The following is a 27669-nucleotide window of genomic DNA, read 5'->3' on the forward strand; positions in this document are numbered from 1 at the left end:
TGGAATAAATATGTTTAATAAAATAAAATTTATACTATTTTTTTATTATCAATAAATTTAGATTGTGATGAAAGTGTATTAAATTTAATTTTGGATATACTCCACGTGAACATCAAATGTTTAATGGGCTAAAAAACTGTGTAGGTTGGTCAATTTTATCCTTCCACTATTTTTTAGGTATTAGAAATATTTTTTAACAAAATTTTTGAATTTAAACTGTGTGTCCAAAATAAAAATGTTTTAAGAATAAACATAATACTAATTATTGGACAAATTTAGATCACCCATTTTAGAAACACCTTGTATAATAAGTATAATAACATTAAAACACTGTGAGGTTGAAACAAAGAAGCAGTATCAAAATAATACTGTAATTTAAACATAAGCGTGACGTACCAAAAAACGACACCCCAAGAATCCCCTCAAACAATAGAAATTATCGTGTAAACAACCATTGGTGAGAGACGCCGTTTAAAAATTAGTTCTACCACGCCAACCGAACAGAGGAGATTTAATTAGAGGCTATGTTAATGGCCCGGGGGGAAGGAATTGACGGTCAGGTACTATTTCTCTTTCGCATCGCCAACCGATTCCGACCTCTAACACGACCGGCCGTTAGGCCGTTATTTACTTCTGAACTAGATTACAGATATTAAAACATTCCACGCAGCCAGCAGGTTGTTTCCAGTGTACAAGAGGCCTTATACGCCGACGTTTTCTCCTACGGTCGAGACGCCGTTGAATCTGTTTCCACTAACGGTGAGAAATCTACGTGGAACACCCGGGGAATACGCTTCTTTGTTTTACAACGTGCTTAAATGTTTCGGGGAACGCGACGCAGATATTAAAAGCTCGAGCTGCAGCTTCACGTGTAGGGTTTTCGTTTTAATATGCTCCTAACCCGGTTATTATTATTGTTAATAATATGAGGGCAGGCCAAGCCCGGCTTAACAAAGGAAAACAAACAAATTAGTTCATATAGTATTCCTCCGGATTGCCTGTTACAAAAACTAATATTTCAAATAATTTCGTGCTATGTTGGATCTACAACAAATTAATAAAGTTGTGAATGCAGGTGTGATTTAGTTTGCACAAATATATTGTCTAATGTAAAGATTTAATGTGAATTCACATTATTAGGGGAGGATTCAAGTTGGCCAATAAAAAAATTGCAGATGATGATCATTTCATCATGCATTTTTGATCAAGGATTACAAATTTACATTTTTGAAACGGTTAAAAATTATCGAGAAATCTTTTTTTTTCTTATTTATATCGAAAATCTTGTTGGAAATGGTAAATGGATTGATTTAAAATTTTGACATTTTTCTTATTTTCTAACGCAATCATCAACTTTATGGGAAAATTTTATATGACATTTTTTGTAGAGAATCCAATTTCCTATAATTTATCTCCAAAAAAGTTTTTGATATTTTTTACAGATCATAAGTTATCTGCATAAAACTAAAAATTTTATATATTTTTTTAAGTTAATTCTGTTGAACATAAATAAAATTTATTATTACTTTTGTTATTATTAAGCTTGATATATTTTTCCCAGTGTTGTTCAATAGCTTCAATTCCTCTTTTATTGTAGGCATTAATCACATTAGCCCTTATTGACGACCAGTTTCCTAACACCAAGTCAATTTTTCAAATTTGGAACTATAGAAGCTTACTATTTCTCCAAATGTAATTTTCTCTAGAGGTGGTTCTCTTTTTTCAGTTTTCCACTGTTTTGACTCAGGTGTGAAATATTAGACCCACCTTTTATCCATTATTATGAATATAATCAAAAATTTCGTGGACCAAACAAATTTTTTGTTATTATGCAATTTACAGTACTTTTTGGAATATCTACAATTTCTGCTAGGTTATGGTTCAAAGCAATTTTGTAGTTTGTTTTAACCAATATTTGGTCTTCCACTGAGCCAGCCACCCACTGTTTTACTGTTATAAACGAAGAAGCAGGCTCACCCAAAATAAAATCCAACTTGTTGTTGATATTGATTGCACTGACATCTTTCAAATGAAAGTGATTATTCACACACTAATTAATGTGGGGTCTTTGAGCTTGAGACTTGAATTTTTTAAGGCTTGTACTATCCACTTTTAAGGTTCTTTTCTGTGACTTCCCTCGTACAAACGAAGGAAGGACATAGAGGTTACCCCCTGCAGTGAATTTCATGCCACCAAACACTTTTCTGCCAAGGAATCCGTCCAGATACGAGCATTTCTAATTAACTAAAACGGAGGCGTGGTTTTGATGTTTGTGCAAAAATTACACGCTCCAGAACAAGATTCCATTAGAGATTCGAAATTGATTAACTCCTGTTTATATGCCCATGCATCAAAACCGTTTTACAATCTTTTATGGCGGCGACGTTAGAAAGTTTGATTATTCAGTTTCAGTTGACCATCAACCAGTCCGCCGGTGGTTTAATTACGGACTTCGATCGTATTTCTTTTCGGACGACTCTTGACCGAAGTTAATTAAAACCGACGAAATGTGGGAAAAAATCATCTCGTGACTAAAAACGAAATTTCACGCCCACTGACTTATTTTAATTTGAATACGCTAATTATTCAGATTCGGGCGTCGGTAAAGCGTTACTTCGCAGCCACAAAGACGACTGTAAAACCGATTATAACAATAAATCCGAAGTAAAAGTTATAATTTCCGGTAAATAATAACGTATTAATAAACACCAACACGTAATAAATATGCATTCTAATTAGCTTCTTTAATTATTTACAATCTAAGCCTTTTGCCATTTACGACGCACAATTGCCAAGTGGTCGACACTCGTTTTCCTTGCTGTTACATTTTAAAAGTTGCGCACAATATTACAAATCCCTTTGCCAATCTATCTGTAAGTCGGAAACTAATTTAAATTAAAGCAATGCTTCGCTTCGGATATCCCCTTTGTTATTCTATGATTAGAGCTTAATGGTTATTGGACAGGATGAAATAACTGATTTAAATACAACGTTTGTTTGTGCGTAAATAATGTATTTGACGGAGACATTGCTGATTCAAATGATGTCCGACAAAGGACCTTGGGATTATAAACGTTGTTTTGAAAATTTTCAATTGGCCGGAAATTTATGGGTAAATATTTGGCCATTTTCAGGGTACAGTGGATTAGTAAGTTACTATTCAAATTTCCTAAAGTTTGGTTTTACCATTAAAAGTAGTTTATTGTTGTTTTGGAAATAGGATTAACTAACTTTAAGCTGCTTATTAAAACAGTGACCCACTCTGAGGGTGTAGAATTTTAAAGGGTTTAATATAAAATTATTTTGAAATGTCTTTTGTGCAATTTTTGTTGAATATTACACTTTTGTGTAATTTAATGGTAAATTAATAATTTAATTTTTTGAAATTTGCAATATTTCCCCTATTGATGGATAATTGATATAAAATTTATATATATAAAAAATTTTATAGATATAAAAAATTTAAAATCTCAATAATATAAATTTTAACAAATTTAAGTTTTAAAATTAAGTTTCAAAATTTAATAAATTTAATTTTCAAAATTTACAAAATTTAATTATTAAAATTTCAAAATTTAAATTTAAATTTTAAAATTTCAAAATTATTAAGGAATAAAAAAAATATTTATAAATAAAATATTCATTTATATTTTAATATTTAAAAATATTTAATATCTTAAAATAAAATTAACGATTTTTAAATGATTTCTAATGGAAAAAATAAAAAATATGCTCTAAAATTGTTTATAAATTAATAAAAAATTAGGAATTTAATTGTATTTCTTCAAAAAATTGTATGTAAGATTTTGTTGAGAAACAATTTGTTATTTTAAATTGTCTGTAAATACAAAAAAATTGTTTAAAAACAAATTTTTATAAAAAAATATTATTTTTATAAAAAATAATTATTATTATTATACATATTATTAACATCAAGTATTAAACATTTTATTTAAATACATTTTTTAACATATTATCATTTAGTGTATTGTTTCAATATATTTTAATTAACTTGCATCGTTATTTAGCAATTATTTCTGGCATGTAGTTGAAATCATTGTTATATTCAAAGGAAATTAATTTTAACATTATTTACATTAAAAGCAAGTAATAATGTTTAAATTAAAACGATTAATAATTATTTAAACGTCGCAATATTTACATATTGACTAAATTTAATGATTATATTGGCTTCAATGCTAATTACGTTCTCCAATAACTATTAAAATATTTATTATTACTAAATGTCTTCCACAATGGATATTTTCTGACATTTAAGATAATTATGAAAGCTAATTTATACGTTAAATAAAATTATCTCCTCCAATAACTCACACAATTTTTACTTTCTCAGAAAATACTATAAAACTGTGCACGCAACTGTTCCCAGTGTTATTTATTTACATTTTGCATGATATTCAGTGTGTTATGTCAGTCGGATAATTCGAAGAATTTTCGCTTTAATTCAAAGTAACATCTTCATTTAATCATATTGTTCCATTTAAGAAGCACATAAGTGATAATTTAATGCCTACACGGTTGGTTAACAAACATTGAAATTGTTGAACAGTGTAAATGTCAGAAAATGTTTGGAATTAGTTCGGCTACATGCGTTTTAAATTGTTGAATGCTGATTATAGGTGTAACATTTTTGGAAGGGAACACCTACCAAGAACAATTTTTTACTGTCTTCGAAATAATTAATTATTTTGACCGAAAAAGTCCGTTAACTAAGCACAGACTATTTACTTCGGAACAAAATCAGCAATCTCCCCCATTTTTTGCGGGCAACTTCAAGTTTGACTATCTGGAAACATTTGTCTTTGTTGACTGAGGCTCCCCAGTTCTTCGGTTTTGATTTATGTCGTCTATTTATCTTATTAGAGTTACATTAGAAACTCGAGTAATCACAGTTATTTCTTTATTAGACGATATATCATTTTTATTATCCCATTGGGATAAGATAGAAATTGATCCGGTGGTAAAGGAGCGGTGCACAAGACCGTCGACTTTATTATGCATCAAAATCCTTGTTTATTTTCCTCCCGTTCTCGCTGCCAGTCCGAAACCCATTAATTTTTTTCGACGTGACAAATGGTAATCACCCGAAACGGTCACCGAAGGGAGAAACGAGTTTTCACCAGCACCAGAACCGCAAATGATCTGGAACAGTCGTCGATGGGTACCCGGTACCGTCCATATTTCACCAACGAGGTAACGTTAGCGGGACGGACGGTGCTTCGGATCATTTTTATCTAACGACGTGGACCGGTTGCTTTTTGCCGTTTAACTGTAAGCGAGATCACGTCTCGATTTATGAATTATGAACGGGCACCGTTTATTCCCAGGAAATCGTTCCGAGCTGAGGTGTTGGCGCTTTTAAGTACGAACAATGTCTTTTGTGTTGCGCAATAAGTACCAATTCACACTCGTTTTTAGCGTTCCAATAATGAGGCCAAAAGTGTCGTGGTGTTATTTCAATAACAACTTTACGTGTGCACTTTAAGCCGCCTCATTGATTCATAACGATTATCACGATTCGTGATTTACAACTGTTTAATATGGAAATGTTAACAGAAGTCGTTCGTACAGACGAAATTTATTATTGGGCAAATTTAAATTTAAATCAATTAATTATTGAAAAAAATGAAGAAATTTCAATTTTTTTGTATATTTTAATATTTTTTATTAATTTTAATTAACTTTATCTAAATAATGATTATAACTGTTTTATAAACTTCAATATATTGACCAATTTATTGTATATCCTGTTGTCCAATTTCTTGTTAGCAATTTGAGTATTTTCTATACTAATTCTTGGTCAGTGCGACCACATTTTTATTCTATGTTTAAGTTATTTTAGTTTTTATAACATGTATATTTGTTTACATTGTATAATATCAAATATTACCAAAAATTGGTTAATTATATTGTTATATTATACGTATCAATAAATTAAAGGTTTAAAAACTGGATAATAAGTTGAGGTGTGAAAAATTAGTTAGACTTTCTAAAAGTAATTAATTTGAAACTAGTAAATTATTTTGAAATACTAATTAATTATATTGTAGTAATAAATTTTTAAAGCATAATTACTGGACAAGGTAAAATATATATTAATTATTGATTTCAATTAACTTATTTTTATTTCATGAATAATTACAATTATTAAGATTATTTTACTGTATATTATATTACATATTGTTATATATCATATTGACCAATTCATTGTCCAATTTATTGTAACAATTTGTGTATTTCTTATATCAATTTTTAAATTAACATTTTTATTTTAATGTTAGTAAAGTTGAAAAACAGAATTTGTGTCAAAAATTGGACAATAAATTGACTAATATCTGTATTATACGTAGCTATAAATTGGATAATAAATTGGGCTGTAAAAAACATGTGTTAAACAGACATTTATTTATATCTTTGTTTGTAAAAGAAACCAGTATTGATATATATGTCAAAGTTATGTATTAGAATGTTGAAATTTCCATTGTTCGATGCATATAATTAGTTTATAACGTCCAATTCGTATCAGCAATTAATCAAATGCAATTGTTGTCTGATAATTATTGAAGATAAACTAATCGATGCATCCCTTTAACACAATGGACAGACATGCTTATCAAAGCTTTGATGGCATCATTCGTCATTTGGGCATAAGATATATAATAATATAAACGGGTATTCGTGCAAGCCATTTTGAGCATGATCTAGTCCAAAGGTCCTTAAAATCCCGTATAAATTACTCCATTATTTAATTTTAATATGAACGTTATAGTTTTGAATATTCTATTTTAATGTTGGTTCATAGTTTCTGATGTTGATAGCCAGTCAGGAATTTAAACGCGATCGTAAAATAACTTATTGTATGAAATATTTCCATTTTGGTACTGAAACATGTACCAAATAACTGTATTTTATATTCACACAGACGATATTTAAATTTAAATTACGTATTTTAGTTTTAACTGTAACCTTTACTTAATTATTCAATTACTTATTCAAAATCTTAATTAAAAAAATGTCTAATGTGTGTTTAGATTTTTTAATATTAAAATATAACAATATTTGTCAATAATTTACAAGAACGACTTGATAGAGAAAACAGTCCGTTGGACCAAATTTGCCGCCGGAGGACGAGAAACGACGGCAGGTGTTTTTAAAAGACTTACATACCTGGATAAGGGGAGTTGTGTCCCAAATTAAACCGACCACAAATCTTGGTCGCCAATTAAAGTCGACATGCTAAAACCGGTCAGTTAATGAAACTACAATACAAAGAGGGGTGTTAAGAAATTATTAGTTTTATGCGGTTATTAACGTGAGTTGTATCCGGGAAATAATGTTAACGAAACACCATAATCAATTCCTCAACTCTGGAAACGGATTATGAATATAAAATGACGGTTATTAAAGGAATTTGTGTGTTACATGTTAGTCGGGCTTGCGAATAATTGTTGGCTTGTAGCGTAGTCTTCAATGTGAATGTGAATTAGTAATACGCAAAGGCACGTACAAAAGCTCAACTCAAACTCGATAGACAGGTGAATTAGGACAAAACTAGAAACGCGATTATGCAAAAGTTATTATTAATAACGTTGTGTAATTTAATAGTAACTTTCGGGGAATACATAGGGCAAATGAAACAAAGTTACTTCTGTGTGCATTGTAATTCATTGCTTGGTGAACTAATTAAACTATAAATTAAGCCAATTGCTGATTTATTCCTTTTGTTTTGCAGCTAGTTTATTTTGTTTTCAAATATTCATGGCTGCTAGATATTTTATTTTATATTTATTATCTTATATAGCTAATTTTCAGGAAAGGTTTTATTAAGTATTGGGTGCTGAGAACTGATTTGGTTAGAAGAATGATCGTTTATGTATTCGACAGACATTTTCTTTTATATTTATTATTTTTAGCAAATTTTCAGGAAAACATTGATTTTTATTATTAATTTGTTTAAGCCAAAACGTTTAAGTCTAGGTTACATTATGAATTGGGTGCTGAAAACTCATTTGTTACAAATAATGGGTTTATTTTATATTGTGTTTATCTTTAATTCATTTTCAGGGAATCCTTGATATTTATTATTAATTTTATTAAGGTAAAATATTTATGTCTAGTTTGTATTAAGCATTGGGTACTGAAAAGTGATTTGTTACAAATAATGTTGGTTTATTATATGTTTGGTTTGGAGTAAATTTATTTTATTATCAAATATTCTTGGTTAATAATTATTTTATATTATATTTATTATTTTTAGCTAATTTTCAGGAAATCCCTTGTATTTTATTATTAATTTTACTAAGCCAAAATGTTTGTGTATAGATTTTATTATTTATAATTGTCCAACAATAAAATGTTATATTCTATTTTTTTACATGCCAATTAATAAAAAAAGTTTAAAAAGTTTTATTGGAGATACATGATTAGATTATTTGTTAAAACATAATTATTTTAATTGATATTATATATAATATTTTATATATATTATATATTATATTTTAAAAAACATAACGTTACTTTCTTTATATTTATCATTATTTTTATGTTTATTTCTTATTATATAAATATTATTTACTTTAATTTCTTTAATAACTTTTTATATTTCTTTTTATTATACAAATTAATCTACAATAATAAGAAAATGATAAAATGGGCTGTTACTACAAGATTGTAAGGCAAAAGATAGAGTAGTGTTCATTTATTTCTAATTGTTAATTACTCATAGTATCTTCAGAAGTAATCAAAGAATAGCATATAAAATTATTATAGTTTTCTAAACAGTCTATTGTGTTAAGCAAAAGAATAAATGAACATGCCACATTAAAAATCAAGGACAAAACTAGAAATCTCCCAGCGCAAAACAAATTACGACTCGAAAGCTCCTCAAAATAATAAAAAAATCTAGATCTAACAAGAGTTACGTCCAAACCTCGTTGGGACTAATCTAATTGGACTTACATCAGTCGCAAACCGGCGTCGAATTTCCCAACCGTCCGCGTAGAAACCCCGAACCGAACTGCATAGTTGCGCCAGTTCCAACCTGGAACTTCAATCCACTCGAATTTTCCGCGGATAAAGGGAAAAACAAGAACAATGGGGCTTCTGTGGAGTGTCTTTTGTGTTTTAGAGCATCGTCCCGTTGTTTTATTCCCTTAGCCATGCAGTATCGACCGTAAAAAAACAACCGCCACGAATATGTGGGGGTGAAATTTTAGGGGCTTCGTGCCTTTGATGACTCATCCGTGTTAGGATAGGTAACCAGCCATCTGTCAGGCGGGTTGTGTGTCGCCTGCTAATCGGTGTTTGATATTCACCGAGGGGTCAGTCCAATTGGAGACGAAGGGTTTTTATTTATATTTATTTATTTAAATTCTCAATTTACATTTATTTAGTAGGTGTGTTACAGTGCGTGTTGGAGTGCATGTTTGGGACACACAGCTACAATACACAACGACTCAGCGTAGCACCTTAATAGTTTAAAAATGAAAACCAAAAAAATTAGTCATATTTAATAAATTTTTGGCTGCCCACTTTTACACTTTAATGGCTGCGTCCTCATGAAAGTGCATCGGCTGCGTTAAATTGAACGTACCGCGATTTTTCTTGAAAAACCCGTTTCCATTAGAAAACTTGATCGTATCGCGGATCGAAGGAATTCGTTATAAAATTGGTTTTTTTTTCGAAAATCCTCTCGCCACTTTCATTACGCATTACCTAACGTTTGCGTCTGCATCGCACGGACCGGCGTACGATAAAACAAACAAACCGTTGACAGTCATTTAAATTTATTTACCTGTTTATTTATCCTGGCTCGCATACTTTCACAAGTGCATTGACACAAAACCGCCGATTTTTTTCCTAAATCAAAATCACTGGAACGTCCATCAACACTTGAACAGACGGGTCCGGAACACAACACAGAAACGTCACAACACTAATTTTCACGCTAATGATGATGTTTTAATTCATAAACGTTGGCGTTCACGTAGCGCATGAACTCGCTCGCACGGCCATATTGAAGCTTTTGTTTTTAGTTTACCACCGGTGACTTTAAAGCACCGTTGCCAGGTTCACTGGTGAAGACACTTCGTACCTGCATCAACTCAAAAAACTAATACGAATACTTTGTTCGTAATTTATTCTAATTGGAAAATCGAAAACAAGCTTTGAAAAGAAGCTTATTGGAACTTTGGAGTTATTTCGCCAGTCCGGCAAGCTTGCAAAGTGTTCAAGTGATAGTGAACTTGGATTTAAGTTTGTCCACGAGAAGCGCCACTTGTCATGGTCCTTCGTAGATCCTTAAACTTATCCTATCAGCTTATAGATGGAGCTTTTTGCGTTGGAAAGATCAATAAACTTAAATAACACACCCGAGTACCAAAAATATTTTGTAAACAGTAAAATATTGTTACATATAGTATATAATTTAAACCAATAAGTTTAAGCTACAAGTTAGCATAACTTGAGCTTAGAATGTCCTGTATTTTTTGGAGATTTCAACGCTACATCAAGAGAGGAGAATCAATCAATAATAAATGAGTCATTACAACAGTTTATTAACTTTTATTAGTAGTAATATGTGATATATTGAATTGATATTTATAATAATTATAGGATGGACCTCAATCATTTAATATTATATTATAATTATCATTATTACAATTATTATTAATATTATTTCATAAATCAGTTTATAATTAAGACATAATAATAACAGTTTATGTGTAAATAGTATTCAATTTGTGGTCTTAAAAGAAATAGATTTATATTAGATCAAATGTTACAAAAGAAGAGTTATTAAGCAATAAATTTAGAAGACGTGTGGAAATACAAAAGAAAAGTGTTACAAATATTCATATTTGTAACAAATATGTTAGTGGCACTGCAAACAGACGTCAGATGCTTGATGTTCATGAGTTAAGTGAGTTTTTTGAAAAAAAAAAAGATTAGAAATACCCCAATTGATCATGAATAGAGTCCAGTGTAATGTTAGTTGCATATTGTCACATATGGACATAAGGCATTTCCGAGTGTTTATTATTGTTTATAGTAAGATAGACTACGTGTTGAATAAAGAAATCATCGGGGTCATGTTTTAATAAACATTAATGTATTGTTTAATTAATTAAAGTAGAGCAGTAGACTAAGTGTGAAGAATGGATGATAGTGAAATAGAAGGTGGAGTACAATCATATAGGGGTTAGTATCATCTACATCCTTAAAGATTTTGTATATATTTGGATATATTTGGATTCTGTGTTTATCTGAGCTACTCCTCAACCCCCAATAAGTTACAGGTGTGGCAATATGAAGATTTTTGAAGGCATAGATATACAGTCACTGCCAAGATGATAGGTTTTTGTTGAATTAAAAAAAAAATGATAAAGAATAGATTGTAAGAAGTCGATTGTCATATGTATTTTAAGTTTCCTTTTAAATTCAGCTAATTCTAAAACTTACCCTCTTTTAGTTCACTACAGGAAGGGTTTTTACCAATTCAAATTTTGGATCAAAAGTCACAGAAAATACATGAAACATTGGTGTCTAATTTTGTTTGTCAATGCTAGTATTTGATCTTTTGGCAGGGCTAAATTGGCAAAATATGGGAATCCAGCAATATTTCAAAAATTCTGTTTTTAACTTTTGATTTTATTTGATTTTTCATCAAGGAATTTATGATAAGATATGACAGTCGAAGATTAGTATAATTAATATATCAATGGAAGGTTTAGTTATATCAATAATGGTTTATTTTTATTTGTTACATGGAATTGCGATTTCTTCAAAGCGATTTATAGTTTTAAAAGAAATAAATTCATGTGAGATAATAAGTGTAACCTTTAATAACCTCTTCCTTAAATTTTCCGTTAAAATTAAAGAAAACATGAATAAATTTAAAACTGTTAATAAATTATGAGTATACAATCTAAAAGTATAATTGTAATTTTTAATAATAACAAACATAAATAAAGGACATATGTGTAGAATATATTCTATTAGTGGCTTATGGTTTAATTAAGTAACAAATACTCAGACATTTATTTTAATGCCTTTCATTACTTATGCCTTTCACCCAGGTACTAGTCAACGTGTTGCTACTTTGATATTACCACTCTATTCACTTCTACAGGGTTTGGTGAATGCACCCTCCAAACCGTCTCTGAATTTGTCCAGATTTATATCCGGAATGCACGTGATCCTGATCACGTTGGAAGCGCACGCCGCCAGTTCCTTGAGCTTACTAAAAAGTAACAAAGCATTTTTTAATCGCACAAATTAATTAACGTTATATGCGTTCTTGCAATGCCAACAATTAAAATTCTTACCGGCACGTCACATCTTTTGTGTAAATCTGGTTGCTTGAATCACCCAAATTACTGTCGTTAAGGCATTCCATAAAGGCCTTCTTGGAATTCTCCTGTTTCAAAGTCATGAAACATTGCTGAAATACCATGTTAGTTGATGACACTGAAAATAATCGCAAACAATGCACAAGTGTGTCGGATTGTCCATTGCGAGAATTGGTGCTTACGTTTGAAATTCTGCATGTTGTCTCTTAGAAATTGTGTGACGGATTGTAAGACATCCACCACGAAACCAGGAAAGTATTTCAGTTCTTCTGGTAAACAGTTTTCGATTTTGGTCACTGTGTCTGAGTAACATTTGGCAATTCTTACATCTTGTTGACCACCAAATATGTCAAGAAAATTTCCAGTACATGTTCTCGACTTAATCAATGAGTCCTGCAATATTAATAGATAGTTGTGTTTTGCTGACGTTTCATTTTTATCAATGAGCATTACTTGATTAAAATATTTTGAGTTACTCATTGATTGAATTGGTAATAGTTTATTTATAAGAATTAAATGTCTCGTAGTCTCAAATTGATGTGGGTTTACATATGACAAATGATTAATTTACCTTTAAATCAATGAAAGCTTCTCCTTTTCCATATTCATTACAGTAAGTTTTAACTTTTTCAACTACCACAGCCTTAAACTGGACTTGGTTCTCAGATATAGCATTATTAACTTCTCTTTTAAAAACACCTGTAATAATTCATAAACATAACATACAGGTTCACGAACTGATTCAGTAATGATCCTTTTCAATTTAAGTTTTTGTAAATAATTTTTCACAAAAGAAGCTATTGAAAAACAGAAATTATAACACATAGAAATAAGCTCTAATAAGCAGATAAACGGAAGAAGTGTTCATGCTTGAAATTTGGAAAGCAAACTAGTAAGCAGGCCAAAAAAAGATTTATTTTATCACTATATGTACAGTTGGTTCAAAGTTAAAAATACAGACTTCTCTTGGGTTTTTTGTCATCACAAGCGGATTTCTTGATGAACCTGAACAACGCATCCACAATGTTGGCTGGAGTACTGTCCTTGCATTTTTCTAATTCCGCAACCACGCAAGTTTGAACTTTTGATAAATCACTGGAAGAAAGATTTACAAAATGTATCATTTTGAAATTAATTAATTAAATATGTCACTTACTCGCATCCGGTTTTATCGATTTTAGGAATGGAGTTTGGAGTTAATTTGGTCAACTTGGAGGAATCAAGCTTCAGAGTGCTGTTAACACACTGTTGCACACCCTCCAAATGGTCCTTTAAGCAGTCAACGCCTCCCTCGGCCACAAACACTGGAACAAATAGATGCTTGACCTGATTAACCGGAATGAATACTTAAAAACGACTTACTGGCAATTCTGTCTCCGTCACGATAACAAACAAACTCCCCGAGTTCCTTCAAGATGTTCAAAGTGATGTTTAAAGCACTTCTTTCGTTGTCATCCAAGCAGGGAGTGACAGCATCTATGCCTTTTTGAATGCATGCCCTAATTTGGGGACGTTTTTTGCAGTACTTTCCGAAAACTTCGTCCATCGATCCTGTCTTCTTACTTTCCTCCACTTCTTGTTTCAGGGTCTCAAAGTTGATTAAACCGTCCAAGCAGGTCTTCACTTCTGGACCGACTTTCTATAATTAAATCAGTAGAGAAATTAATAAATTGCTATTCGAAAATAGAATTTTTTCTTTAATGGGTGTCTCAGTTTCTAAGAATTATTTCTTGATATTTCCTTATTAGATTCGTTTCATAAAAAAAGGAAACAAACAATTAAGTTCTTGGATAATTGTTAATTCATCGCATCCTCTTTGGAACGTCACTAATTGTAATTTAAAATTTTATATTCACTTACTTCTATATTTTCGTAGGTTCCCTTGCCTCCTTTCTTCTCACATTTTTCTTTGATGGAAGGTACAAGGTCATTTAAATTTGGTAGGTTTGGTAAGTTCTGGATGCTGGTGATTTCCCCATAGCAAGTAACTGAAAATGTTAATAATAATATAAACTTTTTACAATTCCATTTTACATAACTATAGAAAATAAATAAGAATAATATTGTAATTTATAAAGTGGGTTAATCATTTAAATAAAAGATGTTTACACAGTTACAAAAATAACTTGTTGATTAAATATTCGCAATACGTAAATAAATTACCAATGATAATATTATTTAATATGTTTTTTATAAACTTTTCAAGAAATTCGATTGATAAAAACCCGTTTAAAACTAATAAACTGTGGTGAATGTTCCTAATTGTGTTTAATTATAATAAAAAACAATTAGTTTTTGTAAAAAGGTGTTAAATTAGTTTTTTATTGGAAACCACGATTAGAATATGAATCAATAATTAAAAGTTATGTCCAGTAAAATAGTAAATAGAAATAAACAAAACATTTACCTGCAAAAAGCAGCAAAATTCCCAACGTCGTCTTCATCTTAAGGAGAGATGCTGTCGCGACAATGAGCAAATCAACACTAATTATATCTTAATTTTCAAACGGACGTATATCCATAAGGTCATTCTAATATAACCTCTCGTATGCTTAATCAAAGGTTATGAACTTTATCTCCCTTTATCTACCAATAAATGTAAAAGGAAAATATAATTTAGTATTTATTTTTAATGGGATAAGCAAGCTGATAAAACACATCTTGTGTGTTACAGCCGGATTTACTTCTTTTAATTCAAGGAGTAAGTTGTAAAAATAAATGTTACTGGTGTTTTATTCATAAAATTGCACATATTAATAGATTGTTGTATTTTAAACATTTTTTATCACACATTTTATGTGAAATTAGTTCATTAATTAATTCATTCGTAATAAGAAAACGAAATAATTACACTATATCAAATTAATATAATAAATTTAATTAATTTGTAAATTGATAATTGGAAATTTTCAAATAATATTTATAAAATAAAATAAAAGTATGTAATATAGGAAATTAATTAATCAATAATCAAAGTAGAAAACTGTTTTGAAATATAACTATTGAAATAAAAATAACAGAAAATTTAGGTAAATAAAACTCAACATACAGAATGTTTTTATTTTATTATTCTACAATAATTTCATAATAACATTATCTATTAACAATTCTATTAAATAAATTTTAAGAACATTAAGTGGTAACATTTCATAATAATCGTAATAATAATGTATATCAGCTAATATTATAAAACTATTTACATAGCTAACAATCTGCATCTGGTAATGACTTTTAAATATCAGATGCGTACCACATCATTTTAATTTTTTACCTAAAAGACAAAACATTTATTCATAAAAATAGCATCAATAAGTAACATTACATTGTTAATTGAGTATTTTTTTCATTTTTGTTTTTCAATTTAGACTCAAAGCTTTATATTGAGCCTTATTTACATCTCCCTTATTTGACAGGCCACTAAATTTTCTCCATGTTTATACATTTTCCAAAAGCATAACAGTCATTCTACTTTACTGATAATTTAACAATAATATGCGTATAGGCCAAAATTAAGGCTTTTGCAGCCACTTAAATAATTTTTATTTGCATTTGTAGAATGTTTTGCTCACAAATTGAATAGAATACTATAGAATTGCTAGGGATGAAACTTTTAATAAGTGTTTCAAGAATGTATGTATGGTTACCTGCTTGGGTGTTAACTGTTTTAATTATTATTAACGGCATCAAACATTTAAACGTATCTGCACGAACTAAAGTGTCACAGTCAGAAAATACGCTGTGGGTTACCCATACATCCACTAATTAAGCTACATCTAAAACACATCTTAAAACTATATGGTAGTATACGTGCTTAAAATTTACGAAAGTGGTTATAACATTTTTTTTTTTTTTGAGTTTAGCATTGTACCTTTATAATATTATATTTTTAACTTTTATTTTATTCTTTATTATCTTCACATCTATAATATATGTATGTATGCTAACGATTATATACGATTATAACAACAATGTTATACTGTTATCATTGAACGTCTTGGGCTAAATATAAACCGGTGTGTATTCTCTAACTGGTTGGAATGTCGTTGCAAAGTAAATTAATTTACCACAGATTTGAATTTAAGGGCTCACAGATATTCCAATCCGTGGTTACTTTGTCGACCGTTATAAATAACCGTTTTTTGAAAAGAACAACCTTCCTAAACTGAAAATTTGCCTAAACAATTGCCGAAATTTTAAAAATCTTCCCACAAGAAATTCTTTACTATACGCCAACTGTGTTAAAAAACCCGAATGTTTTTTTTTTTAAAATTTCGATATACGGAAAGGGTGCAATGTTCTGAGATTGATGTTGTGAGGTTGTTCCGAAAAATAAAAGTGCCATTTTCCTAATCAAAATGTTTACTAACGCTGATGTTGCCGTTATCTTTTTTTATAATATAATTACTATAAAGCACATCAAACATCAAGATTCTTATAACCTATGTTCTAAGCTACCTATGAAACCTCTGATAACTCACATTAATTATATAAAGCCAGACAAATAACATCATTAGCGTTGATAAACGGTTTTGGACAATTTAGGTTTAATATGTTTGATGCCCTTACCAGAATTGTTTAGAATAGACGAAGATTAAATAAACCTTTTGTCCCACAACATTTTAGCTAATCGGTTGTTTATTCATTTAATCTTCTCGTTCAAATTATTTATTGTTTCACACACAATGTAGTTAAAATGTAAAGACAAATATCTGGCCCATTGATATTATATCGTCGAAGATATGTAAAGGAAATACATACTGACAACTTCATTTGTTTTATCCGTTTAAATGGATCAAATGGATTATTGGGACCATGTTCATCTGTGTTTGGTTTTATCAAAGCAGGTTGTTCGAATTTTTACGAAACATTACTATTCGATTTTTGTGAGCAATATATTTTTATTTTTTAGGACAGTAGTACCATTGTTGAAGTTGATTACAGATATCCCAGGGTGGCGTAGGTCTTCACAAATGGTGTGTCCACTTTACATGTTTCCCTGTGGGATAATACACTTTTTAGATAGAAAATGGTATAATTGGTTTTTATTTTTTGGTGATGCTACACAGTGGAGTAGGGGTGGATTTTTATGTGCTATGCGAGATTCTGTGGACGTCACGAGATCTAATTGCATATTCGATAATGAACAATGCAAAGGGACGTAATTATTAAGAATTTTAGTATCGTAAGATATATATGGTATACTTATTTTATTGGCAAAATTTGGAAAATGTAATTTATATTGAAAATTTGTTCTAACAATCTAGGTTGATTATATAATAATTTTAATTGAAATATGATCATGCCTATAATGCTTAGCTGACTACAGTTGATTATTATAGAGATGAAACGAGACTTCCGTTGTTCTAAAATCTACACGAATCAGGTATGAGGATGAAGTGAAAGATTTTGTACGTAACATCTATAGTATATTCTATGGAAAGTAGACCTGTATATAATTTGGTTTTTTCAGTCAGTAGTTACCTATTGTATTTATCTAGAAACCTCTATTAAGAGTTTATTCTAAACAATTAAAATCTCGTTTCGTCCGACCGATCGTACGATGCAGTGCTAGTGCACACGTGTCCTTACTCGTCTTCCCACGGACACACGTCGTTGCTTTTGGCCTCCGCATCCGCTCCCTCCTGTCCTCCAGTCGCCTCCCCCAACTCGGAGGGCGGCGCCTCGCTGGCCGGCGACTCACTATCCGGCACCGCCAACGGCGCCAAAGGTTCCGGAAGTGCTAAATCCGCTTCCGGTTCCTGGGAGGGCGCGGACACCTCCTCCGAAGGTTCGGTCGCTTCCGTCGCTTCGGTCACTTCCTCCGGCTCGGCCGTGGGAGCTACGATCGGTATTTCAGTTTCGGCCGTCGAATCTTCGCTGGGTAAGTCGTCCGCCACTGAACTGACACTGATTATTGGCGCCACTGAACAAGTCTTGGCCAGGCTGTGGCTCTTGGTTACAGTTTTGTCCGCACTCTCGTCTACCTCGCCCTTTTTGCCGCTCGTACCTTCTTGCGGTGCGGTCTCAGCGGGTAGGGTGAACACAGACGAGGAGGTGCTGGTCGCTGCGGAGCTGTTGTCCTCGAAGGAGCTGACTTTGCGGCGGGTGCCGTCCGCGCCGCTGTGCTGGATTGGCACGGAGACGGAGGCGCGTCGGACCGGCTCCGCCGATTTGGCGGTCAGCGAGCGGCCGGTGCACAGACCGCCGCCGTCAAGGGTGTGCTGCTGCGTCAGGATGCTCGTCCTTTGTACCTAATCAAACGACTAGTTATAACTTTCTATCTACTTACAGGGCCAGACATAATACAGGCTGGGATGGGTATATTGTATGGGTGTGGTTATTTACCCTTTCCGTGACATCAGCGACGGCGACGCTGATGTCCGAAGACGAGCTTCCCGAGTCCAGCTGCGTTGAATTCTTCCTTGATCTGGGCTCGTGCTGTTGTTGGGGCCCGCTCTCCCAAGGGCAGACGTCCTCCGATGTGGACGCGCCCGCTACTATTGCGATACTTGGTTTCTTCACTCTAAACACACACAGATATCTATATGAGTACAAAATAGTGAAAGACTAAGAGATGGGCAGAAGGTTGTCAAATACAGGTGCAACATTTATATATTGTTTAAATGGTGAACACATACGTCTCTGTACAACACTTATTGTTTTTGTTTTGGAAGACATGCACACCTTGTCTTTGGATATATGTCTAGTTTAAGTCTACTAAAAAGAAGTTTAGTAATTTGGAAACTGTTGGCAGAGGGGAGGTTTACATTTGCACCTATTTTAAGATGTTTGTCTATAACATTTTTCAGTCAAATTACTGTGCAGGTATTTGACCAATTTGTATTCTACAGAAGATAACCTGGTACTTTATTAATACTTAATATTTTATATTTAAGGACTTGGAACATGCGAAGATGATGCTCTTCTTTACAAAATTAATCTTTTTATTTCAGGCCCACAATGATTAAATTATTGTATATACATTTAATGTGTGTACAAGTAAATAATGAAATAAAGAAAAATATATCTTATGGACACTTATTTTATTCCAGAAAAAGCTGCAAGAAAGCAAATAGAGATTAGGGGTTTATTATTAACAGACAAAACTTGAATATGGTGTTTTAAGTTAGGACAGGTAACTAAATTTTATTGTATTTATTTGGCCTAAGCTCCATTTTCAAGTTTTGTTATAAATATTGAAATGAAAAATGAAAGCAATAGAGAAATACATCGATGAGGCACAAAATACAGAGCAAAAACATCCACCATCCATATACGAATCAACAACAATCCATTACTGTAAAACAACACGTATAAAACACTTTAAAACATCTTGTAAAGACCAAAGTGGGAAGTATAAAATTTGTATCTTTCGTTAACCTTCAAATAAACTTATTGGACAAATTTGGTACTTCCCCTAGATGTCTTTAGATGTAGCAAATAGTAATATGTATATTGTTATCTTTTTGTTAACCATACGGCATACGTCGGGCACAAACTTACGGGCTGGGCTCTGTGGCAGCCATCGAAGGGCCGGAATTAGAGGGAAGGTTCGCCAAGTCTCCCCTGCAAGTGAAGCATGAACTCCAGCTATTCTAACTACGACTAGTTCATTGCGATGCATGTTATGTATCGTATAAAATGTTAAGAGGCAACAAATAATCTCATAAAAAATGTCCCAAAAATAAAACTTATTGACTGAGCCAACAATTTGTTGCCACCCACAAACGAACGTCTCAAAGACGAACCGAACAAAAAATGATAATCGCTCTAATTCAGGTGTAGTACACTGAGCGGACGGCCAGTGAAGCCATGCGGGCCGTGCATTTTAACCCGCGCCATCGCCGAACGCTCACCTGTAGGGTATGTCGCTGAGGTTGCTCTGGGAGTGCGAGTGCGGCACCTTGGGGTCCTTGACGCCGGCGACGGCGAGTTCGTGCGCCGACCCCGAAAGGCTGCGATCGCTTCCGCGTCTCTTGGTCAGCGAGGAGGCGCCGGCGCAGACCGACGAACCCGCCCCGCTGCCGCCCTGCGCCGTTCCGCCCGACTGTTGCACCAGCTGGGGTAGGGGCGCTGTGCTCGTTGATGTTTTCTTCTTTGTCGGGCCGAAACCGAAGAATCTAGCCACGGAATTATTATTACTAATGTGAGCCGTTTGAAGTAATTACTGGTTACTGGTACCTTTTCTTTTGTATGGGGTAGTTGCCATTCGCTAGTAACGTTTTGTAGTACTCGGACCTAATAAATCTAGGATAACAATCTTTTTTTAGCAACAAAGTATATACATGTTCTTGGGCAGCGTCGAATGTGAACCTGGTTGGGTTTTTCATTTCTTGGTGTATTTTTTCCATAGTTTTACCGTCGATATTGATCTCGCAAGGAGCTGCGGGTGCTAAGAACTCTCTAAAAATATTAAGCAACTTATTACGTATAACTGATTGGGTGACTTGTCAGACTACTTACTTAAATATCGCTTCGACCATCCTGGGTATTTGAGACTGAGCGGATCTTCTCAAGTCATTGACAGCCCTCCAGAATCTAATGTTTTCGTGGCTGTACTCTTTCTTAAGGTATTGAGTAAATTCTCGTAAGCCTGTGGGATCCGATACTAGTTCTTCCATGGATATGGCCCATCTTTTCACTCTACTTGTAGGTGGACAGTCCATTCTAAAACAACAAATGTACCAATCTCCTTTATTCTTAACTAAGTAAAACTTACAAAGGACTGTTTAGTTGCCAGTAGGTTGTGTCTTCGCTGACCCACGGGTTTGGAGGGAGCTGAGCGTTTGTGAGGGGGTCGTAATCATGATACGTTTGTACATGTTGAATCATGCTTTCAAGGGCTTGAGATACTTTTACCCTTGTTCTCGATAAGCTGTTTTTTAGTAGTTCCACCTGAAAAATTCATTAAAATTGTGATATTCTTCAAGGTTAATATTTTAAAAATTAACTAGTTTAATTAATGAATAATTAAATTACTATTACTGCAAGAGTAATAGTAATTATTATTATAAATATAAGTACAATTATGCTTCCAATATTTTTTGAAATACATACATACATACATACATACATTCTACTCAAGAATCTTTCAAGATGATGTTTGTTAAGAGGAAGATGTTCTAATTGATTTATAAGTATGGCTTTATAGTACCTCCCAATAAATTCAGTTTAATATCCATAAATTATAAATTATAGTCGGTTATAAAATTGGTTATTGCTATGGGTAAATAAAACCGATAGTGTCACTAATAATTATATGATTTTGAAGCATTCAGAGCCATAAATACATAATACTCAGTCAACCACCGGTAATAATCGTAATGTGTGAAACTAGTGGTGACATGTACGTAACGGCTTACCGCCTTCACTCATCCAACTTCATTATACCATTGTTTGCCAGCATAAATAATGAAATTCCCTTTAACGCACTTTGAATGGAGGAATAAAGGATTTTCGCACTCGCAGACATTTCCAGTGTAACTGAGAGAATGCTTAATTAGTAATTAATAATTATCATTCTCTCTCTCTCTGGTATCACAATTACAAAACTGTCATCCAGTGGGGGGCAAGAAAAACAAATAAGATGTAAATGTGTTAAATTTTAATGACTGTATGTCTTATAAATTTCCCTCGATGTGTCGTAAAACACACATAAAACAGATAAAACAGGTTGAATGCTTATTATTTCCACACATATTGAGATGACATATTTTTAAATAAGCATAAGAGTTACGTGGCACTTTATTTCGGGTGCACAAATGTGGGTTTTTATGACGGTCCCCGGGGACTATTGCGACAGAGCACGTATCAGGGGCAATTTTTGCAGAGGATCAGATTACGACTTTGGCAGACGTGGTTCCGCAACTAATGAATGCCCGGGAAATAAATGTCTCAGGTCTTCAAATCTGTGGATATACCTTAGGATCGTTTTTTTTCTTTCAATATGTAAATAAATAACTACCTGACAACGCGTTGAAACTTAAAAAAGATTTATTTGTTATAAATGAATGAAATATGATTACAGTTATAGTTTAATTTTTTATTAATGAAGAAATATTGAAGAAATTAAATTTGACTCAATGTTAATATTGATTTTTTCTTGAAAATCATAGAGTAAAGTAAATATTTTAAACATACATCTGTTCATGAAGATTTAAAATCAAATTTAAAAAATTGATTTGTGTCTCTAATGAACATATTACTAAAAACTAAATATAACTAGAAGTTTTTAATTTATTAAAATTATAAAATGTTTGCTGTATTTCCTCTCAAATATCTTTCTTTTTTTTTAATTATACATTTTTAATTTCGTTTAAAGATAATTATGGGTCGGTATTTTCAACCCTTTTAGATGGAAGCAGATAATTAAAATTTTTTATTTAGCAGTCTCTGACGAGGAAAAGTTATGAATTTCATAGTCCAGCAAATTGGAGAACTGTACTAAAAACTAATTTTTAATTTATCCTTTAACGTTGAAACTTGGAGTATAAAATTAATACAGAAAATTATAATTAATCTAGTCTCATGTAAACTGGATTGATTGCGCATTCGCCATTTTTAACAACAGTTATAAAAATGGTGGATGCGAAACAAAAAACTTAATTAAAATATTCAAATGAATTAGGATAAGATATTTGAAAACATAAAACTAATTGCCTTTTGGATGTAGTTGTAATTATATAATTTCTTTGCGCATTCATGATGTTTAAACATTTATTAAACATCAAAATCATATTTTTTATAGTATTTTAAAGGCTACTTTACTGATTAATTAAAAAAAATAAAATAGTACCTGTTAAAAATGGAGCTAACAGTGGAAGAAATAAATTACTTTTAATATAATTAACTTATTCTTAGAATTTGTTTAATAGTAACTAATTATTGGATTGGTTGCGCATTCGCCATTTTTAACAACAGTTGTAAAAATGGTGGATGCGAAACAAAAAACTTGATTAAAATATTCAAAAGAATTAGGATAAGATATTTGAAAACATAAAACTAATTCCCTTTTGGATGTAGTTGTAATTATACAATTTGTTTGAGTATTCAGGATGTTTAAACATTTATTAAACATCAAAATCATATTTTTTATAGTATTTTAAAGGGTACTTTCCTGATTAATTAAATAAAAGTAAATAGTACCTGTTAAAAATGGATCTAACAGTAGATAAAATAAATTAGTTTTAAAATAATCAACTTATTCTTAGAATTTGTTTAATAGTAACTAATTATTGGATTGGTTGCGCATTCGCCATTTTTAACAACAGTTATAAAAATGGTGGATGCGAAACAAAAAACTTGATTAAAATATTCAAAAGAATTAGGATAAGATATTTGAAAACATAAAACTAATTCCCTTTTGGATGTAGTTGTAATTATACAATTTGTTTGAGTATTCAGGATGTTTAAACATTTATTAAACATCAAAATCATATTTTTTATAGTATTTTAAAGGGTACTTTCCTGATTAATTAAATAAAAGTAAATAGTACCTGTTAAAAATGGATCTAACAGTAGATAAAATAAATTAGTTTTAAAATAATCAACTTATTCTTAGAATTTGTTTAATAGTAACTAATTATTGGATTGGTTGCGCATTCGCCATTTTTAACAACAGTTATAAAAATGGTGGATGCGAAACAAAAAACTTGATTAAAATATTCAAAAGAATTAGGATAAGATATTTGAAAACATAAAACTAATTCCCTTTTGGATGTAGTTGTAATTATACAATTTGTTTGAGTATTCAGGATGTTTAAACATTTATTAAACATCAAAATCATATTTTTTATAGTATTTTAAAGGGTACTTTCCTGATTAATTAAATAAAAGTAAATAGTACCTGTTAAAAATGAATCTAACAGTAGATAAAATAAATTAGTTTTAAAATAATCAACTTATTCTTAGAATTTGTTTAATAGTAACTAATTATTGGATTGGTTGCGCATTCGCCATTTTTAACAACAGTTATAAAAATGGTGGATGCGAAACAAAAAACTTAATTAAAATATTCAAATGAATTAGGATAAGATATTTGAAAACATAAAACTAATTTCCTTTTGGATGTAGTTGTAATTAGGCAATTTGTTTGCGCATTAACGATGTTTAAACATTTATTAAACATCAAAATCATATTTTTTATAGTATTTTAAAGGGTACTTTCCTGATTAATTAAATAAAAATAAAATAGTACCTGTTAAAAATGGAGCTAACAGTGGAAGAAATAAATTACTTTTAATATAATTAACTTATTCTTAGAATTTGTTTAATAGTAACTAATTATTGGATTGGTTGCGCATTCGCCATTTTTAACAACAGTTGTAAAAATGGTGGATGCGAAACAAAAAACTTGATTAAAATATTCAAAAGAATTAGGATAAGATATTTGAAAACATAAAACTAATTCCCTTTTGGATGTAGTTGTAATTATACAATTTGTTTGAGTATTCAGGATATTTAAACATTTATTAAACATCAAAATCATATTTTTTATAGTATTTTAAAGGGTACTTTCCTGATTAATTAAATAAAAGTAAATAGTACCTGTTAAAAATGGATCTAACAGTAGATAAAATAAATTAGTTTTAAAATAATCAACTTATTCTTAGAATTTGTTTAATAGTAACTAATTATTGGATTGGTTGCGCATTCGCCATTTTTAACAACAGTTATAAAAATGGTGGATGCGAAACAAAAAACTTAATTAAAATATTCAAAAGAATTAGGATAAGATATTTGAAAACATAAAACTAATTCCCTTTTGGATGTAGTTGTAATTATACAATTTGTTTGAGTATTCAGGATGTTTAAACATTTATTAAACATCAAAATCATATTTTTTATAGTATTTTAAAGGGTACTTTCCTGATTAATTAAATAAAAGTAAATAGTACCTGTTAAAAATGGATCTAACAGTAGATAAAATAAATTAGTTTTAAAATAATCAACTTATTCTTAGAATTTGTTTAATAGTAACTAATTATTGGATTGGTTGCGCATTCGCCATTTTTAACAACAGTTATAAAAATGGTGGATGCGAAACAAAAAACTTAATTAAAATATTCAAATGAATTAGGATAAGACATTTGAAAACATAAAACTAATTGCCTTTTGGATGTAGTTGTAATTATACAATTTGTTTGCGCATTCATCATGTTTAAACATTTATTAAACATCAAAATCATATTTTTTATAGTATTTTAAAGGCTACTTTACTGATTAATTAAAAAAAATTAAATAGTACCTGTTAAAAATGGTGCTGACAGTGGAAGAAATAAATTACTTTTAATATAATTAACTTATTCTTAGAATTTGTTTAATAGTAACTAATTATTGGATTGGTTGCGCATTCGCCATTTTTAACAACAGTTGTAAAAGTGGTGGATGCGAAACAAAAAATTTAATTAAAATATTCAAATAAATTAGTATAAGATATTTGAAAACATAAAACTAATTCCCTTTTGGATGTAGTCGTAATTACACAATTTGTTTGCGCATTAACGATGTTTAAACATTTATTAAACATCAAAATCATATTTTTTATAGTATTTTAAAGTTTACTTTACTGATTAATTAAAAAAAAATTAAATAGTACCTGTTAAAAATGGATATAACAGTTGATAAAATAAATTACTTTTAATATAATTAACTTACCTCTCTTCTGCAGTCTTCTATAGTCCTCCTTCTAGTCCTTGAACCGTTCCAGCTTCTTGTGGGCACCGGACATTGCTCTAAAGGGGCCACCACACCCGGCGGAGGTCTGTGAACACGCCAATAGGCTCTTTCCTGAGAGTCGCTCACGATCTTGTCTCCTTTCTTCAACACCTTAGCCAATTTTATCTGGAACGAATTTACGAATTACGTTACGATTATTTTATTTTCAGCAGATTTAAGTCGCATGGAAACCAGAACTGGGCTTCCCGTTTCAATTCACTCCCCGATCGATGCTTTCGAACAAAAAAGACAGAGAAAAAGGGCAAAGCTAATAAAAATGCACTTCAAAGCCCGTTCGATGTGGAGCGGAAAATTGCTGAAAAATCTAATTATATTTCTTGCTGCTTTGTCGGAATATTAATGAAAAACAATTAGAAACGAGTGAATGTCGTTGTGCAACTGAGTGAACGCAAACAAGCAACAGTAATTTCATATAAATTGTTTTTAAATGGAGCGGCTACATTGAAATAAACGGATCATGCAGTTAGTCCGAAAATAACATCATAATTAAATGTTTTTACATCTGTCAATAAAGTGTATCTCTGTATTTATTTATAACCCTTTTATGAGAGGATTAATTTATTGTTACATTAATTGCGTTTGCATACAATGTTGTTGACGTATTGCTGCATTATTCCAATTAATAAAACTAATCCTACTTCATTTTGCAAGTAAATTATTTTCGCCTTATCTTGTTCTTTCTATAATGTGTAGTGTAAAATAGCTCTAATCTGTGACATAAAAAATTATTAATTAAGTGCTCCTTTAGACGTCGTGCAATTTTATCGCAAAATAAATAAATAACGTGTTGTGGAATATCACGAGCCTTCACATTCTTTATTACTTGAGAGTGATTATTTTTAATAACATTAACTTTATCTTCACATCAAGTTAAATTAACATTTTTTACTACTGTATAACTGCAAAAAGAACAGTTTCAAGAATACTTAAAATAAAACACAAGCACAAACCTGTTCTTCTGCTTGCATCGTTATAAAATCCCATTTGTTAGCCAAGTTCTTCTTCAAATTGCTCAAAGCCTCTAGCTCGTATTCTTCTAAACCATGTCTTTGCTTGTTCCTTAAAGTCCTTTTCGCTAGATAAATGGCGTACTCAACATTATCAGGTGGACGATTTTGCCAAGGCCAATAATAAGGAGACTAAATAAAATGATAAAGTCAAACATTGGTGTCTAACATTTCGTATGTGCAAATCTACCTGAAATCTGTAGAGGGAACTATCATCTTTAACAGCTAAATTTTTCGAGTCGCTTATAGGGAAAAAATAACCGTACTGACATAGTTGGTTGGCTATATTGAGAGCCTCTGTAACAAATGATACAGCATCAGTAAATCAGTTTTGGGCTATAAGAATTCTATTACCTGATTCTTCAATTTCGAGGCGCTCCATCAGCCACTCAATCATGTCATAACCTGGAACAAAATTAAATTTTTAGAAAGTGATGATCAGCATTAAAAATCCTGACGCAGATGAATGTTTTATTGAAAATTCTTGTCATCATATAATATTGAACAATAAGCAATATTATCAAATGCACCATGGGAACGAAAATGGTGTTTCC

General features: G+C 31.2%; 3 protein-coding genes across 6 annotated transcripts in view; all 3 read right to left on the reverse strand.

Moving 5' to 3' along the window:
• Positions 1-10013, reverse strand: part of LOC109599066 (protocadherin-like wing polarity protein stan) — a 35688-nt gene extending 25675 nt beyond the window's left edge. For 2 of the 3 annotated variants that reach the window (XM_049967784.1, XM_049967786.1), the window contains exon 1: positions 9815-10013. The gene's annotated coding sequence lies outside the window, so the exon portion shown is untranslated. Of the gene's footprint in view, positions 1-8979; positions 8997-9814 lie in introns of those variants that run through there. The other variant, XM_049967785.1, reaches the window with a different exon arrangement.
• A 1988-nt stretch (positions 10014-12001) lies between these two features.
• Positions 12002-14896, reverse strand: LOC109599072 (27 kDa hemolymph protein). The gene is made up of 9 exons (XM_020015012.2): positions 14779-14896; positions 14232-14359; positions 13734-14010; positions 13528-13675; positions 13333-13466; positions 12943-13070; positions 12554-12764; positions 12348-12489; positions 12002-12262 (listed from the first exon to the last, which is right to left on the reverse strand). The coding sequence occupies exons 1-9, from the start codon at positions 14813-14815 to the stop codon at positions 12136-12138; spliced, it is 1332 nt and encodes a 443-aa protein (XP_019870571.2). The 5' UTR covers positions 14816-14896; the 3' UTR covers positions 12002-12135.
• A 521-nt stretch (positions 14897-15417) lies between these two features.
• Positions 15418-27669, reverse strand: part of LOC109599094 (regulator of G-protein signaling 11) — a 50577-nt gene continuing 38325 nt past the window's right edge. For both annotated transcript variants that reach the window (XM_049967793.1, XM_020015036.2), the window contains 12 exons: positions 27470-27520; positions 27306-27412; positions 27059-27247; positions 26028-26213; positions 21091-21266; positions 20835-21038; positions 20553-20774; positions 20228-20491; positions 19875-19937; positions 18717-18894; positions 17961-18622; positions 15418-17367 (listed from right to left, as the gene is read on the reverse strand). In XM_049967793.1, the coding sequence (XP_049823750.1) occupies positions 17307-17367; positions 17961-18622; positions 18717-18894; positions 19875-19937; positions 20228-20491; positions 20553-20774; positions 20835-21038; positions 21091-21266; positions 26028-26213; positions 27059-27247; positions 27306-27412; positions 27470-27520 (2363 nt within the window). In that variant the 3' untranslated portion in view covers positions 15418-17306. The remainder of the gene's footprint in view (positions 17368-17960; positions 18623-18716; positions 18895-19874; positions 19938-20227; positions 20492-20552; positions 20775-20834; positions 21039-21090; positions 21267-26027; positions 26214-27058; positions 27248-27305; positions 27413-27469; positions 27521-27669) is intronic.

This window comes from Aethina tumida, chromosome 5 (genome assembly GCF_024364675.1).
Source record: "Aethina tumida isolate Nest 87 chromosome 5, icAetTumi1.1, whole genome shotgun sequence".
Classification (NCBI taxonomy): Eukaryota; Metazoa; Arthropoda; class Insecta; order Coleoptera; family Nitidulidae; genus Aethina; species Aethina tumida.